At 36.0% G+C, this 18,360-nt stretch overlaps 1 protein-coding gene across 1 annotated transcript in view; it reads right to left on the reverse strand.

Annotated features, from left to right (window-relative positions):
- Positions 1 to 794: 794 nt before the first annotated feature.
- The window catches only part of LOC136800534 (DNA repair and recombination protein RAD54B-like), a 54,658-nt gene continuing 37,092 nt past the window's right edge, over positions 795 to 18,360 (reverse strand). The window contains exons 13-23 of the mRNA XM_067057196.1: positions 17,493 to 17,754; positions 16,534 to 16,640; positions 15,943 to 16,015; positions 15,141 to 15,346; positions 10,479 to 10,616; positions 9,167 to 9,293; positions 8,179 to 8,285; positions 6,676 to 6,741; positions 3,158 to 3,271; positions 1,673 to 1,741; positions 795 to 857 (exon numbers count right to left, since the gene is read on the reverse strand). Of these exons, the coding sequence (XP_066913297.1) occupies positions 795 to 857; positions 1,673 to 1,741; positions 3,158 to 3,271; positions 6,676 to 6,741; positions 8,179 to 8,285; positions 9,167 to 9,293; positions 10,479 to 10,616; positions 15,141 to 15,346; positions 15,943 to 16,015; positions 16,534 to 16,640; positions 17,493 to 17,754 (1,332 nt within the window). The remainder of the gene's footprint in view (positions 858 to 1,672; positions 1,742 to 3,157; positions 3,272 to 6,675; positions 6,742 to 8,178; positions 8,286 to 9,166; positions 9,294 to 10,478; positions 10,617 to 15,140; positions 15,347 to 15,942; positions 16,016 to 16,533; positions 16,641 to 17,492; positions 17,755 to 18,360) is intronic.

Below are 18,360 nucleotides of genomic sequence, written 5' to 3' on the forward strand. Positions count from 1 at the left end.
ACCAGATCACCATTTTCCTCGGTGGTAGCAGTCACGGGCCGACCACTTCCCTTCTTTCGGTCAGTTGATCCAGTCTCTTTAATCTTTTTGATAAGGTTGTGGATAGCTATCCGTGAGCATTCAAACGATGGATGCTCCTGCCAAATCTTATGAGCATTCCAACCTTTCTCGATGAAATCGTTCTCAATGACGGCTTTTTGCTTTTCTGTCAGAACCATTTTTTACTTCACTGTCTTTTCTCCTTGATGCAGAATTGGAATGATTTTTGAAATGAAAATCAACCAGTGTTAACGTCAATTTTACATTGCAAGAGCTTCCAACACTGCAACATCTTCTTTTCGATAAAGAACAAGAAGGGAAAAGACATAGAGCGTAGAGAGCAAAGCGAACATGATAGAATTGTAAAATCCCAATTTTCTGCGGGTTTTTTAAATTACCTTTCATAGTCTTTTGTGCATAAAACCATATCTAGTTGAGATATCTGTCTGAAATTTTCACAAAATAAGCAAAATGCTTTAAAGTTTATCTGTCTGAAATCGTAAGAAGTTTGAAAGGAAGGACGTCAAAATATTAGAATTTGAAATCATGTTAAGTTTTTTTTGGGCCACCCGGTATATATTGTAGATTATTTTCAAGCACTGTTACGAAATTTTGTTTTCATAAAGGAAGTTTTCTGTTAGAGTAGTCTCTCTAAAGATATTTCACATATATTTGTTAGCTATTTTTGTCTAAAATCCTTGGGGGGGGGGGTAGGTTGGGGATGTCAAGAAGGGGGGATCAGACCCCTTTTCACACTATGTTCGAATTGAGGCGAAATAGAAGGTTACCTTGCTTGTCTGCATTGAACTCTGATTCGCCTGAAATATGGAAAAGAAAACAATTAAGGTTGAAGACGTCATGGCGTCATAATATCGACGTCAAATCACGAAAAAAACATTCTCCTTGCCTTATAAGTCGATTTTCTTGAGTTAAGTTGAGAAATAAACCCATCGATTATTAGTCTGAATCGCAGACCTCTATAGATATACTTCCTATAAGAAACTTTTTTTCGCTAGAGGATGAGTAGAAGCTTAATCGATTATACGCACATAAAAGTCCTCTATTTTGTTTTTTAGAGCTTTCAAGTGGTTACGGGTATTAGACCTTGTCATTCTTCATTCTTCAAATTTTGGGGCTCAGGAGCGCTGTCTGAGAAACAAGACAAACGGCCCGCTTGAGATAAATTTTGTAATTTTTCACTTATGTGCAAGAAAATCTCTTCACAAAATGAACAATTGTGTCTTGCTTACTGAGCCTTAATAAGCATACTACAGGCCTTTCTAAGAAGCTTTTAATAAGGGTGCTGTACAAAAAAAGTTAAGCACAATCGTCTTTAAAATATATAAATCAGGCAATATTAATATAAGAAGGTTAATTTTTGAAGAGCAATATGATTTAAAGGTTTTGTTTTTAAATAAGAGTAATATCGTTTGCTTACTCATCTCTTTTAATTCACAAGCTTTTTCACATTGGATTGACACAGATGTGGAGCAAGATTGGTCAGAAATAGGAAAATAATAAATTTTTTTTTGCTTATATCATCATATTAAAACAATAGGCAGACACTGTCCTGATATGAAATATGTGTCTGAAACGGGAACACCTATGTAAAAATTAAACCTTCAAAGCTAACCTTGAAACATTGGCATTGCAACAGATCATGTGTATGGCAACTTTCACTTTCTCGCAACTTGAACAAATCCTGTAGTAACAGAAAAATTGAAAAACATAGCAAGTTCCCCCTAAACAGATTGTCTGAAATGCGGTCATTTGATGCAAATTTTCTTAGAACTAGTCTCAATCCGAGGTCTTTATAGAATACCCCCTACTCACAGTCCAACGAGGACCCCTTCCCCCTGGAAAAATTGTCCAAAATATCGTCCCCGGTGGAAAATTATCCTCCAATTTTTGTCCCCACTGAAAATAATCAAATAAAACAATCCTCACTGCAAAATATAATGCTGTTTTTCCTATCCCCAAAAAAAGAATTGAAGTCCAGTCATAAAAGATATGGGAATGTCTATCCCCATCAAACTTCAGTCTGTTATTTATATCCCCACTGGCTGAAAAAATCCTACCTGGTCGGTGAGAATGGGGTGTTATAAAAAAAGATTCAGAGTCAAAATACTAAAGCTGTGGAAGTCTAATTGTCAGAATTGATTTTGTATAAGAAACGTTTCGGCTAGAAGCCTAGAGCTTCACTTTTGTGAAAGAATCCCGGGGGACAGCACAACACAACAGCAGTTTTGCTTTTTTTTCAGACCAGGGAATAAAATACTGTATTCTAGGCAGTCGAATTCTTAGTACCTTATCGGCCCTTTATACGCCGGCCCTAATTTAACGCTGGCCCTAATTTAACGTCAGCCCCTTTTACGCCGGCCCTTATTCCGCCACAGCCTAATTTTGGGCTTACGCCAATTAGGGCCGTAAATAGCGCCAAATTGTAAAAATCGCTATTCAGGCTTCAAAACAGTAAGTATTAACTAAAATTTACTTTAAAATGTCATCTTTCAGTATTAAACTGTTGAAAATTCCATTGAAAATCATTGATTTTCGTGATGTTTTGGATATAGAGTAAAAAAATGGACAGTTTTCATCCTTTAATCATGCTAAAATCCTTTAAATTGAGAAAAATGGTCAAAAATTAACGCCGCTTTTAGGTAAAAGTTGCTAAATTTTGGCCCTTTTAACACCGGCCCTTATTACGCCACGAGCCCAAAAATAACGCCAATAAGGGCCGATAAGGTAATTTCAAAGCACTAGATACAAGTTATTACATAGTACCAATACGGAAATAGTACAATTATCTCAATTTAGAAACGAACCAAATAAGACTAAGAACTGAAGTGTGATTTCATGTAAAGACTTTCGCACAGATACCATGAATATCTGTTGTCTAGTAATTGAAAGATCCAAGAGGACGAATCGTAAATTAATTCGCGTTTTGGGCACCCGAATTACTCTTTTTTTGCGCCAAGATGAGAAAGACCCTATATACAGCGCATTTAGAAAGCGAACCCAAGCTGACCGTAACGAACAAATTTGGTGTGTTTGACTCGTTCTAAAATGCACCGCTTTGATGACCTGCGTACAGATCACTGAAAAAAGATTGTCAAACCTTCAATTGTTCTGTGGAAAAACAAACTTTATTGTTGGCCAGTGAATCGACAATGGTGCCACTCAAATTATTCTTGATGATCTGCCGTTGATAAATCTTCTCTTCGATGCTGCCCTGAAAAAGCAAAGATCAGATTTTGACTAAAAGATGATATACAATATGAACATCTCTACTAGAAATGTTCTAAATGCTCTGAAGATAAGGTAAGATGTGAAATTTTAGCGTTTGTTTTCACCCATCCATAGAGCTTCGGCGTGGCTGGCAGAAAAGAATTGCGATCTGTTCTCGGCGATTGCATTCATAATAGTCTTACGTCTTACGAAATAGAAATTAAGCTGGATTCGCTAGCAATCATCCATTGCACAGAGCACACAAAGCATAGAGTTAACATGCTATATATTGGACGATGAAAAGGATCTGAGGCCGTCTATGGTGTTGTTTTTTGAATATTTCTTAAAAGTCTAGTTGCTTGTATAAATTTGTTGTTTGTTGATGTTGTTAGTTGATGTTGTGTTGCTTCCAAGGATAAACCAATGGGCGCGGTAAGCGTTTTTACAGCAGGGAACTACCACTGTCAACTTCGTGTGTTGTCTTTCTTAGCTAGCATGTTATATATAGTACTGACTATGAGAGGACAGGAGGCACGTATTACAATGGGATGAGCACACAGAGTCGAAATTTGGAGTGTCATAGATAAGTACCATCAAATGAAAGTAAAAGCCAAAGACACTAGAAGTGAGTAAAAGTAAAATTTAAATTTTCGCTGCACGACCGGTTAAATTTGATAATTTTTTGTGGCTATGTTATTTGGGAGTAGTATATTTTTCGGCAAGCCTCGCCACCAATACGGTTTTTACTGACACAGTATATCCCGTGTATCCCACCTCGAGAAAACTAATAGTATTTGGCCGTAAAATTTACTTTCAACTTAACGTTTGCGTGAAAACCGCGAGGGTTGCACAACCTATGTACAAAATAAACAGCCTGGTGCTACACCACACACCAGATCATCTTATATATCACCAAGAATCTTGTGAGTTTTCTCAAATGGCGTGAATTCACTCAGGTGCAGGTACGTTTAAGTCACAAATAATCTAGTACCTTAAATTCCGTCACCTTTGACCAACATCATTAAAATTTTGGATAAAAGTCGACAAATCGCGAAATCACTTTCTCTTGAAAAACTTGATTCCTGAAAGTTAATTCTTACGATATGCTAAAATTTCGCGAATTTGATCATTGACAAAAGTTTCTCCCCTTTAAAAAAACTCCGGCCAAAGATTTTGGTTGGCCGAGATTGATAAAATTAGAACGATCGTTCAAAGACCCCAAACTCTTCTTCTCTGCAAACATTTATATAAAAAATTCTAAAATTGAACATCAACTTCTTCAATCAAAATTCGAGTGTTCATTCGATAGCCAGTGTCATCATTAATGTTAGAGGAACGTTCACAAGCACCAACTCTGAGTCCAACTTTGACCAATCCGTTCCTGTTCATATTACAAAGTTCTTTCGAAGTTAGTGGATAAAAACCTTGCTTAGGATCAGAGGCAGTGATTCTTGATTGGTCGATAGTGTGGAAGACATTCTTGGCCATCGAAAGTAACAAACCATCTCAGCCGCGGAATTGTCACAATGCTTTATATGGGGAAACTCTTAAAAGGCTTTTGAAAGTTAACCATGCGAGGAGTATAAACATGTTACTGAAAGTTTTACAAAATGTATCTTGTTAGATTCTGAAATGCCTAAAAAGGATACACTCTTTTTCATGAGAATAATATATTATTTTATAGTCTGGAATAGTTAAATTTTAGATAAATTATGATTCGAATCAGTAAAGATAGGAAGTTAAATTTAAAATGGCTTAGTTTAAAAATAAGAACTGGATAAGAATAATTTTAAGCTTAAAGTGACATAAAAAAGAACCGCTAAGGCTAGTCAAAAATTTACTGGTTTTTATAAAAAAAGCCTTTGCACAAGAAATTCGTCAAAATCATGCCCCTCTCAGCGAAAATATTGACGATCTGATCTGAGGTCAGGTTTCTGCGATCATGAAATGAAAAAACAGAAAAAGCCGCGATCTTGCAGTTTAATTTACTTGCAAAAACATTACAGAGCTGCTTTGAAGCGTAGATAGGTAGCTCAGTTTACTTCTGACTCTACCTATTACATTTAAAACATAGATGGCTAAGCTATACCCTATCGGGGAAAAAAAATATCGGAGTTTTATTTAGTCGGGTTTTTTTTTCGTCGGGGAAAAATTTCGTCACCTAGAGGCATTTTCGTCACTTTCCCCCGACCAAAATTTCAAATTCGTCACTTAGTCGGGTTTTTTTTTCGTCGGGGAAAAATTTCGTCACCTAGAGGCATTTTCGTCACTTTCCCCCGACCAAAATTTCAAATTCGTCACTTTTCCCTTACGAAATTTAAAATTTAGTCACTTTCACCAAATTAAATTGTCCAAACGAAATGGTTTCCTTCACTAGCTCGAAAAAAGATCTTGTAATTCGACGTTTAAAGCACTAATTTCGGTTAAAAAAGGTGTAAAAAATTTAGATCTTTATTTGTACTAGTAATCGTCAGTAAATAATCATTAGTAAATCATAGTTTTTATAGAAAAAGGGGAAATTTTTGACATTCGAATTGCAATGCAACTTATGTACACAAAGCGAATTTTTGAAATATGAGGACTAAATTCATAAAAAAGCATGAAAAAAAGTCTCTGACACTGGACTTGGAAGAGAAAAGAATAAGGGGACAAAAGTTTCCCCTCGCCGAAGAGTGCAAAAAATGGTAATAGTGCAATTAACGATTAATCGCACTCCTCTAAACCAATCAGATTCGAGTAATTTTGCACGGCTGACGATTATGGTCGGGTAATAAAATTCGTCGGGTGAAAATTTCGTCACCCCCTCAAAATTTTCGTCACTTTCCCCCGACATTTTTTTCCCCGATAAGGTAGTCAAATTATTGTGTCAATAACACTACCTAAGTTCCAAAGCTGACGAATCCATGAACACTTGTAATTCAAATTCGTGACCGTTTAATCTATGACACGCTATTTTTTCATAAGAACCAAAGTTCACTTCAATCTCGGCTGTTTTTAAGTTTTAGATTTAAGTATTTCTATGGTTATGTTTCAGGTTTTGGTCGAATTTCAACATCGTTAAGTTCCCATAAAAGTTAAATAAAAACAAACCAACTGAAATTAAGATTGAAAATATACACCTATTTTACACGAGGTTCCCGAAAGGTTTTGCGTGATTGTCACGTGACGGGTTGCGCGTTCATATTAATAATTTTTACCAAACGAATTAAAAAAATATCTGTAGGGTATAAAATGTGGATACCCACGGCAAACTGATCTATGCCTAAAACCGATCTTCACAGTAGCAAAAATACCGACTTTAAAAAAATTGAGGATTGGATTCCTTATAGTAATAAGGCTAGATGAAGGGCAGTAAAAGAAAAATTTCAATTTGTATAAATGAAAACGACAGTATGAGCAGAAACTTACATTGACAAGAAGGCGGTAAATATGTACTTTCTTTTTTTGACCATCCCTCCATATCCGTGCCATGGCCTAGTTGTGGAAAAAAGCACATTATTAAATTCACCACTAGCGAGTACCTCACCACCAACAACCAAATAACAGGAAACGTTACGCTGTCTCTTGCGTAGAAAAAATACGAGTGACGTCTAGGCTAATTCACGGCTACGGTTCGCAAGGTTGTGGGTTCAACCCCCAGCCGGGTCATACCAAAGATTCTTAAAATGGTACTTGATGCATCTCTGCTTGATGCTCAGCAATTAAGAGAAGGATCAAGGGCGAGTGGAGTATTCCAAGGAGAAAGAGTGGCGCCCCCCCTTACCTTCGGGTAAATAGCTATCGAAAGAGGAGCCTTCGGGTCGCCTCCAACTGCGGTCGCAGACTTACTTACTACTTATAGGCTTATTCACGGCTCACAACTCACTTTTTTAGAAATTTCATTTAAATGTCTCAACTTGAGGAGTAAAATATCTAGGTAAAATTCAGACATCACTTTTAATTTTGAAGTCATTTCAGGTACAGTTTCAAGGAGCTGACATCACTTCAATGTAAAGCAAAGCCTGTATTTAAGATGTGCTCCGTTGCAATGCTTTCTGATACTACATCATAGAATCAACAGCTGATTGGTCATAAGTGACGTAGAATCAGTAAATATGTCCCTCCCAACCAATCAGCTGTTAAGTCCGGGATTGTAGTGTCAGGAGAGACTCAAAAGTGCATACACGTTTTTTTATAAAAACATCCAAAATCTTAGTAGCCTTTGGATGTTCTTAACATTTTCTGAGAATTTTTGTCCATTTTCCTAAGAAATCGGTTGTTTTAGAGTCCACAAAGCCTTAAAATGTTCTTAACTTGTTCTTCGTAGTTTGGCTATCGAAGCCTTATGTTCTTATATAGTTTGTTCTTATGAAAAAACGTGTATCTTGAATAAAACGTAATATTTATTTTTGTGTAAATCCATTCCATCATAGATATTCTTAACTTTTTGGTCGAAATCATCCTGAAATATTCTTACAGTATTCTTAGATTAAGATTAAAATGACCCACGCAAAAATTTTGACCCAAGCAAAAAATACTGACCCACGCAAAAATTTTGAGCCTCGCAAAAAATAATGACCACCGCAAAAATATTGACCCACGCAAAAATTTTGACCCACGCAAAAAAATGACCCACGCAAAAATATTGACCCACGCACCCATGCACGCGCGCAATTTAGCAGACTCGCATGCAATATATACCTCAAGCGAGAATTTCGGATTTTTGTGAACTTCTATGGAAGAATAGCTGCTATAGAAATGACATTCTTAGCTTCAGTTGCCTAATTCCTTGATGACAATATTCTTACGAAATTCTTAATTTTTTGGCCATTTTCATCATGGACATTCTTATAAAATGTATTCTTATAAAAAAAGGGTGTACCAACCAAGTGATAACAAAATCATTTTGAGGGAGAGTAGAGGCTAACATACCTGCAAGTCGTTAGCCGGGTTCCAATCTATATCATACAATATTAGCCTGGATGCGGCAGTGAGATTTAAACCAACTCCACCAGCTTTGGAGCTCAAGAGAAATACCACTGGAAAAAGAAAACCATTAAACATAGTAGTTATTGTTGTTTTGAAAAATGTATGATTCATTAGCCTATTGCACTGACCTTTATATATCCCTGGACCAAGCTATATCCGCCATAGTTTGATCGGAGTTTTTTGGAATTGGTACCCGAGAAGAAGCCATTGCAATGTTAAAAATTAACGTCTAACGGCGCTACATCATCAAAAGTATTTTAGGAAAAGTAGATCTAGCGCTCTCGAAGCATTTTCACCGCTATTGAGTAGTGCCGCTATTAGGGTACCAATTTCAAAAAAACTCCGATCAAAGATTTTGCTTGGCCGGCATTGAGTAACTTGGTCCAGGGATATATAAAGGTCAGTGGCCTATTGGCGTATATATAGTGCTGGCATCATGTTTAGCAGAATGTTACGGTTACGGTCCTCCAGTGCTGCGAGAGAAGCTTTTTTTGGTTGGGGCCTGACTTTCCATAAAAAATACATTTGAATGGGTTAATACACACGACTACCATAAGAACAAATTTTCATATTCCACCTCTGAGCCCTCTGCTTAGGTTTAAGACTAGACACTCGAAGTGAAAAAAGTCTCCTTATCAATATTTCCGCCTTCACAACCACGACCTTCTTCAAGATAAAAACAAAGCTTTTTGAAAAATATATACAAATAATCAAAAATGACGGTTCGAAAAATGGCGAAAACATTCATAGAAGATTTACAATTTGAATTTTACGAGCAAGGTCTTGAATTAAAGGCACCATTTTGAAATTTATGAGCACGATTTCGAATTTTACGAACACGGTTTATGAAATTTACGAGCATGGTTTAGAATTTAACGAATCAAAAAAATTGAACCCAAAAAAACTTAAAACATGTGCATAGAAAACTTACTTATATTACTCGATTTATCATTGAACCGATCGATCGAACTTTGTCGTTGGTCCGCCGTCATTTTTCCGTCCAGGCGGACGTATTTGATTTCTATCGAATCACAAAATTTTGCTAAAATATCCAAAACCTGTAGGGTGAAAAAAAGACTCTTTTAGCATGGGTGTCGACAACGATGTAAAAATAATAGATAACCAACTATCTCTAGAAGGCACTTCTTCCAAGAGAACAACCATTGTTTTCCTATTGAAATGAGCACTCTATTAAAAAGCTCTGTGTGCAGTGCGTGTTATGCTTTTAGCTAGATTTTGACACACTTTTTGACATCCACTGAATTGATAGAAAATTTAAATTGTTATTTACTGCAAATTTTGGAATTTTTTTCAAAAGATAAAGGTACCAATCTTTAGACAAATTGACTACGGATCGGCCTGATACCACTTAATCTTCATCTGGATAAATAAACGCTCATAAAATGCTGTTATCTGAAAAATATATGTGTGATTTGAAATGCGATATCTCACGTATGAAAAGTGCATGAAGATTGCATGATACAAAATAAACAGATGAATGTTTATAGAACAATAATATCTAATTAAAAAATTCCTTCTGTGAGGCTGCCTATAGGAAAATACACTTTTTCTAACCCAAATTTTGGAAAAATATACATCACGTGATCGATTTTGTCCAATAGAAGGTTGCAAATGAAGCAAGTTTTTATTTAATTGCACTTTTTACGATGCAAAATGTCATTAATATTTTTACAACCGTAACACGGATGTTTTTTGAGAATCAAGGCAAGTTGGTTATCTATTATTTTTACTTCGTTGGTGTCGATCATATTGAGGCAGATTGCAATTGCTTCGATTTTTTAAAAGCAAAATTTGGAACAGCAAGAGAAATTAGGCGAATACCTTTAATACTTCAACCGGGGAGGTTTTCTCAGTACACATTTTTTATAAAAGCTTGTAAAATTCATAAAATTTGGCGAAGGCTTGATTGAGTGTTCTTATTTTTTTGTGACTTTCAGCCTAAATTTACTTGCAATGTTCTTAAAATGTTCTTAATATGTTTACTTTACTTACTTATTGTACTTATTGACTGACTTAGAAGGAGATTAAGATGAACATATTATAAGCCATTTCTAAGTCAAGGATTGTTCTTATATTGTTCTAAAAAGGTTTTTTCCAAGAGTTCTTTTTGAAAATTTTGCCATTTTCCAGGGGGTATCCAAAACCTTTCAAAGTATCTTTTTGATGTGGAAAGGTGTGTCCACTCACTGGATTATAAATTGAACAGGTCATTCATTCATTACCTTGGTAGAAAGTGCAACGAGGAGGACTTTTTCTTTGTTTGTTCGAAAGGAACTAATGAGGGAATGAACAACTTGCAATTTACAGCAATCTTCGATATCATCATCTTCTGGTAAATGATCCAATAAATCTTCAAATATCTGAAAAACGAAATCAGTTTTTATTCCTGGCATGGACTTTGTTTGTTTTTAAAGTGGAAAGTGAATAAAAAATAAAGGCGGTGGTTTTTTATCGGATATTGGCGGCTGCCGAGTTTTTAACAGCTCGTAACCTAACCCACTAGCATTCTCTAACGGACTCTTGCTCCTACCTCCCTTTTGAAACCCCTACTAAAAAGGAAATTGCAGCAAAACCTAAAAAAATACGAGTTATGTAAATTTAAAGTTAAGCTACGGAGGAGGCACAACCGCTATTATAAAAAATTTTGCAGTGGAAGTTTAACGTGGTTGGTCAATAGCGCCCTGTTTACTGTTTTTCTAAAGTATCGAATACAACAAATTGTAAAATTAGACGCACAATATATCCAATACGGTTATTAAAAAATCCTTTTCTTAGAATTCACTCAAACTAAAAATCTAACCAGACTACTTAGACTACACAGTATTCAGTGGACTCTCGCTGATTCGAACTTATTACTTTATTATTCTTTCTAGGTATATCCAAAATTCGTCCAAATACTCGCTAAGGGGGAATTCTCGTAAAAAACTGTCTATAATTCGAATCTCCTGTAATTTGAACAAATTAGATTTACCATCGTTAGAGACATTCTTTTACCTAATTGCGTCTCTAAGAAGGAGGAAACATTGTAGAAATTGTTTAAGCCTAAAAACAAGCATGCTGAGGTCGATGTGGACAAAATAGTCCGTCCCATTAAAACGAGACGTATAATTTTGATTAAATATTGGAGTTGTAATTCTGAAAACTTTGTCCCACCCACTGGTACAAAATTAATTGAAAAAATAGCAAGCTAATCTAAAAAATTTATTCATAATCTAAAGAAAGGGAATAAAAAGGAGGGAGAACTCTGTTTCAAGATATCGTTTTTCAAATCAATCAATGATTCCAAGGATATGCAAATTTGTTCTTCATATGAATCTCCGTTAGTTCAAGGAAATAATTGAAACAATCTAATTGCTAAACTACAATCTCGGTCAAAATATATTGAGAATTTTGGTTAATTCCTCGTTTTTAGCAATTTAAAGTTCGGGCGAGAAAGTCGCTTTTGGGCTAATTGATAAATTTATTCGAATATTTCAATTCGGGAGGGGTTTATAGTCTTCCAGGCTATATTCTGAGCCCTGTTGGGCCATTCTTGGACTTTTTGGATTCTCAGGTCCTAAGGTCCTAAGACGTAAGTCTAGCGTTAAGACTCTAAACCTAATTTAGAGCACTTCCAAATCGTTTGTGGTTGTAAGATTTCGTGGGAATTTCCCTTTTTTCTCAAATATTATGACCATGATTGTACACTAAACTTTTCTCCATGACACCAAGATTCTTGGTATTCACCTTGGAAAGGCTTTGCAATCTCGTCATTTTTAACTTGGAAAGCCGTTTGCAATCTCGTCATTTTCACCTTGGAAAGACGTTTGCAATCTCGTCATTTTTATCTTGGAAAGGCGTTTGCAATCTCGTCATTTTTACCTTAGAAAGCCGTTTGCAATCTCGTCATTTTTATCTAAGAAAGCCGTTTGTAATCTCGTCATTTTTATCTTGGAAAGGCGTTTGCAATCTCGTCATTTTTATCTTGGAGAGCCGTTTGCAATCTCGTCATTTTTACCTTAGAAAGCCGTTTGCAATCTCGTCATTTTTACCTTAGAAAGCCGTTTGTAATCTCGTCATTTTTATCTAAGAAAGCCGTTTGTAATCTCGTCATTTTTATCTTGGAAAGCCGTTTGTAATCTCGTCATTTTTATCTTGGAAAGGCTTTGCAATCTCGTCATTTTTAACTAATCATTTATGTAGGAAATATAAAAACCATACAGAAAGACATGTCTTGTTTATTTCAACTAGTTTTGGCCAAAGAAGATAGGTTTGTTTTCTCGATCATTTTTACGCTTCTGGCAATCTTCATCATTGCTGTCAACTCCTTGGTTATCTATGTAATGATATTACGTAAAATTCACACGAAATTCGCGTACAGAATCTTATTCCTCTTATCTATACTGCAACTATCTTATGGTTTCATTACTTGTTCTTTGTGGATTATTTTACTACTTTTGGTGGAAACTATGGATTGTTTTCAAGCTAGAATGTTACACATGGTATCTGACTTATTCAGTTATTCAACACATGCCACTCTTTTGTTCTTGGCATTAGATCGATTCCTACGCGTTCGATTCATGTCCGTTGGAGGTATCAAGATTACCAAGCGAAAATATTATACCCTGTACATTATATACATATTTTTAGCAATTTGGCAATCCGTTGTTGCTAATTTTGGTTTTGAGATTTTCAAACCAGTCGCTACATATCTGCTGGCTTTAGTGGATTTCTTTGTTTTGATTTCTGGTTTAACGTTTTACATTTTATCTATAATTCATCTACGAAAACATCAGGAGAACTCTCGGAAATTGACCAAAACTGATAAAGATATAACACGACTTGCCAAGATCTATTTGGGAATTATACTGGCCTGTTATTCACCATTTGTGGTAAATTATCTGAATATAGTGTTCGTAGGTGGTTTTAAGGATCGAGCAAAAGGCGTCGCTTATCAAGCTTGTCTGGCGATTGCCAGTATCTCTGGTATAGCAAATGGCCTTGTTTTCATTCGCTTTGCAACAAAAGGGAGAAGGATTAGAGATATTTTAACAAATTAAATCAATATTACACGTTAATGGATTGAATACAGTCAACTCTCTCTAATTCGAACTTCTATCATTCGAATCTTTCTTTAACTCGAACTAAACTATTGGTCCCTTCAACTGAAAAATGTATTAAAATTACTCACTGTAATCTGATTCTTTTTCTAATTCAAACAAAATTTTTGGTCCTCTATAAGATCGAATTAGAGGGAGTCAACTGTCTATCAAAAGTGAAAGGGGGAATATTTTTCAGACTTACTGGAAAATTTTTTTTGAGCTGTAAATTCTTTAAGTCATACCAGGAAAGAATTCATGATATTCATGACGTAATACTTTCTACGGAAATACCCCGGTTTTAGCCAGTAGTGGCAAAATTAAACTAGACAAAAGTTGTATAAAATTTGCCACTACTGGCAAAAACCAGGATCTTTCCGTAGAAAACATTACACCATGAGTATCATTAATAAACACAACCAATAGTACATATTTTTATCGCAAAAAATAGTCAAAGATATTTCAGAAAGAATATAGAAACATCTGCAGAATTATCAAATTAATTAGGGGAAAAGCGAAAATAGATAATATATTTCATTTGCTACAAAAATATTATCACCAGAAAAATTATATGTTGAGTGAAATTTTTTTCTTTGTGACCGTGATTGAATTCAGGTAAAACTGCAGATTTTTTTCTGTCAGCGGACGCAGACCTGAATTAGCGGTCGCAGACCTGAATTAAATACCGAAGACTTGATGCAGCGGTCGAATACCTTTTTCAACGGCCGAAGACCTGGAGAAAATGAATTGTGGAAATTTGTTATAAATTTTTTTAATAAATTCAATCAAGATCTTTATACGATGTTTCAATGGGAAATAGTATTGAAAACAAATTAAGCTAAAAGGTTTTAAACTAAAAATAATGAAAATTAACGTCGATAACTCGTCTCGAACTACCCATTTCTCGTCTTCGATACCACTACACTAACCACTGGACCATCGCAACTGATGCCTAGCCGAGTGGTTTAAGCTAGTTTAACTAACCTTAACTTATCTATCAGGTATTCGGTCGGCGACTTGCTAAATCAGGTCTTCGGCCGTTGACAGACGCGAGCTGCCAAGTCATGGCGTATATTATGACCCTCGAACGACACTGAGAGAGAGAGCGATGCTCACGCGAGATCGAACCTTATGAGTGCCACGACACGTCACAGTGTCTGTCTAATCTACTCACACTCTTGTATCATGGGTTGACCCGGGCGAAGGTATATCCACTTGCCAAGTGAATCGTAGAGACACGATACCCACATCGAACTTGGGCCTCCCAGGCGGGAGTCAAGGATGATAATCACTATACCACTACGCCGTTAATAAATCAAAATGGGAAACTTAAACCCTACTCATAGGGCAAAATGAAAAGTTCCCTTCAATTCAAATAGCACAACCAACGATAGCACCTCGCATTGGGAATAAAGACGTTGGCTCGAGTTGTCCAACCGCTTTGATCTTAAATGATCTAAAATGAGCTTTTGAGCGATGATTGGCTAAAGCAAAATAATTTCACCAAAAAAAAAATATCAAAATATCAATTATATAGACAAAACCATTAGAACCCAGCTACCTTCGCTTTCGCTATCGCTTTCGTTTTCTTGTACAACGCAGTGTTGAATTGACCAAATGCCTTTGGAGCAGAGCATTTTTTATATTTGGTGATATTTTATGAGATAATTGCAACTCGAATAGACTACCTAGTCTCATTAACGTTAAAAAGACGTTGGGGACATTAGATGGACGTAAAAAGAACATCGTGCACCAGCTGAGTAATCATAGTTCTTGAGAAAAGTGTATACAGTGTATGGAAGTTACCTGGTTTTTGCAATCTGTTTTATTTTCCACGAACTGTCGAAGTATATGAGGGCTATTACACAATTTCTTCAAAGCGCCAATACATAACAGGTGTTTTGAACCGCTCTCCTGGTTTGACATACAATCAGTATACAACGTGCTTTGAATCAATGAATTGTAGAGTGTTCTTTGGAGCGATGACATTCGAACAAACACAACATATTCCACTGTTATAACAAAAAACGTAAAAGATAAAAAGATAAAAACGGTAGAAAAAGATATATTACAAAGTTTGGTCTGTAGATTCGTTTGGCGATCTCATGTTTGGCGAAATTACCATTCGTTTAGGCTGGAGAACACCTTTGGCTTTTTGATATTGGCCATTTCTCGGTCGAAATGAATCATGGGTAATCAGGACAGAATGTGCCTCTATAACAGCTTCCCTCTGGTTAGGCACAAAAACATCAAAGATATTTTATCAACAGAAATTTGATACGCAGTCTTCCTGATTACCCATGATTCTTTTCAAACGTAAAATTACGGCCTTTCAAAAGGGAAGCTCTATAAAAAGTAGACTGGGCTACCCCAAAAAGGTCTATTGGTTCTCGTAAGAACTGGTAAATGTCTCAGCTTCTTATGTTTCTTTCATTTCTTTAAAATTTTTCAGTTTCTTTGCTTGAAGGCACAAAGGGGCTTGAAAATCTTTATTTTCTTACTTGCTACAATTTGAGGCTGGAATTATTCTTAATCTGTTCTCAGGTTTTTGCAAAATTTAAGCATGGTTTTCTTATACAAATACACGTGGAATAATCTCAGTACAAACCTTTAGGAGGGAGGTGTTTCTGGTTGACTTCTGATGTTCGACGTAAACAAAATCGATTCATAATCTCTGTCAGCTAGTAAGTAAACAGAACTAAATGATCGATTGTCAGTAGGTAAAGCTACCGTAGTGCAGTGGTAGAGCATCCGGATACGAATCCCCGGCCGGCTCATAAACAATTAACGTACTTAGTACGAAAATGGTTATTGATGTATCTCAGCTTGATGCTCAGCTTTTCCGACTTCTCTTAATCAAGGGTAAGTGGAGCAATCCAGGGAGAAAGAGTCGGCAAATATAACTTGCAAAAAGATTAGAGAATTTCAAAGTTGTTCTTCAAGATAGTCTCATAAAGAGCGCGAATTGGTCTACTTGTAAAACCTCGGCGAAGACATACAAAGACATATTTGACCTTATTTTGGGTATTTTGCACACCTTTTTCATGCATTCAAGGCCATTGAAGATAAATATTTTCAGCTGCCCTGCGGAATTACAAGGAATTTTTCAAAGCAGCTTTTTCCACCAAGAAGGTCAAAACTGGACCAAAAAATTCCTAAAAAAACCAGAACACTTCCATGCATAGTAAACTTTACTTACATTTTGTAGACACGTTTCTGAAAGTTGTTTATCATCTGCTGTACAACCAGGTTGTTGTGCTCGAGTGATTGGTTCGATGAAATTACGTCGAAAGGCCGAAATGGTCCCTTAGAACAAAGAAAGTAATTTTCACCAAAATGAAAAGAAAAACTCTAGAATATCAGAAATCACATAAACGCGTTTCTTTTCTAAGAAAATTCATGATGAAATTGGCCAAACGATTAAGAATATATGCTAAGCATATTACCATCATGGAATTTAGCGACAGGACGAAAGAATGCGTTTTTATAACATTTTGTTTTAACTGTAGATTGTCAACTGTCACCCAGAAAGGCTATCGTAAGAATACTCTAGGATGGTTTTCTCCAAAAAGTTGAAAATATCCGTGATGCAATAACAAAACATCATTCCAGACTTTAACATAATTCCAGACATTTCTGGCAGACGTGGCAACCCTGTTAAGGGACTAGGTACGAATCTGCTTCATCCGATAGAGATTGACTTCAATAAAATTTAGACTAAAACAACAAGTACAAGTATGAGAGTATCCTTTTAACCCTTTTTGTTCCCGTCGTCAGTCGTATTATCAAGTTGATGTATTCAAGATAAATCGAAGGATACCGTATAAAGAAAAGTTGACATGTCTCCAAAATCGCCGTTAACTTTGCTCTGGGACGGTAAAAACACCAAAATAACGTCACCTGTCTAGGTGAACTAAGGCGATATATAGCCGTACATCAACTATCAATTTTGTTTTGAATCGACTTCACTTACCGTCGCGCTTGATATCCTCCGATGCATGAACTCGCTAATGAGAAACTATTTTCCAAGATCTAGTGCCTAACCTTGATAACCCAAAAAAAGAGGCAGTCGAAAATTTCTGTCCTGAATCTGCACAGATGACCAAAAAAAGACGAACATAAGGATGTTAAAAGAACATGTGAATTATAGAAACTTACCGAAAACACCTGGGCAAGCCAAATCCGCTAGTGTATGAAACTCTTCAAGATTATTCTGTATGGGTGTTCCGGTCAGTAAAATACATTTTGGAATTTGCAGACCAGAAATTATAGATGTGATTTTAACATTAGTGTTCTTAAGTCTGTGTGCTTCATCACAAACAAGCAGATCGAAAGCAACTTTACGAATGTCTTCGATACACCGCGTTACCATCTCGTAACTGATAATCATGACTTGATTGTTCGGACGCAGCAAGAATTCCTGTAAAAAACATAACAGTCAAAATCATACTGTATATATCATACATTAATAAATTTAGAGATGTATATCTATGTACACGTATACCTAGCACCTATATTTCGTACGGAGGGGGTTAAATCTGGACCATGTTTAATCCACACTGAATTTCAAGGATATCAAGACCCCCATTATAATTAAGAAGAATAGAATCTGATGAAATTTCAGGCTTAATTGTAATGAAAAGAACCCCAGTTGTTTTTTACCCTAATAGCAGACATTATCTCAGGAATTATATCCATGGATCGACACTTCCCCTTTTTGGGTCTCTTGAGGGTGCGAATAGCAAAAGAAGTCAAAACAATCTCTAATGTTAGGATGTTTCTTTGATTATTGTCTCCTGAAGGGTTACTTTTTTGTTGATTTTGTATCTCCCAGGGTAACGGAAGTCCGCTCCTAGATTGTCCAATCCTAGTACCCCTAGTCTGTACATAGACCCTAAATCTACGGGTAATCTCAAAACTCATTGTCCTAAAGTACCACGAAACGATAAACGCGAGATACGCTCTGGTACAGACTATAGTACCCCCGGGGGAAACAAAATCAAAACATCAGATACTATTATTTATA

Source organism: Clytia hemisphaerica, unplaced genomic scaffold (assembly GCF_902728285.1).
Source record: "Clytia hemisphaerica strain Z4C2 unplaced genomic scaffold, Clytia hemisphaerica genome assembly, whole genome shotgun sequence".
In the NCBI taxonomy this organism is placed as follows: Eukaryota; Metazoa; Cnidaria; class Hydrozoa; order Leptothecata; family Clytiidae; genus Clytia; species Clytia hemisphaerica.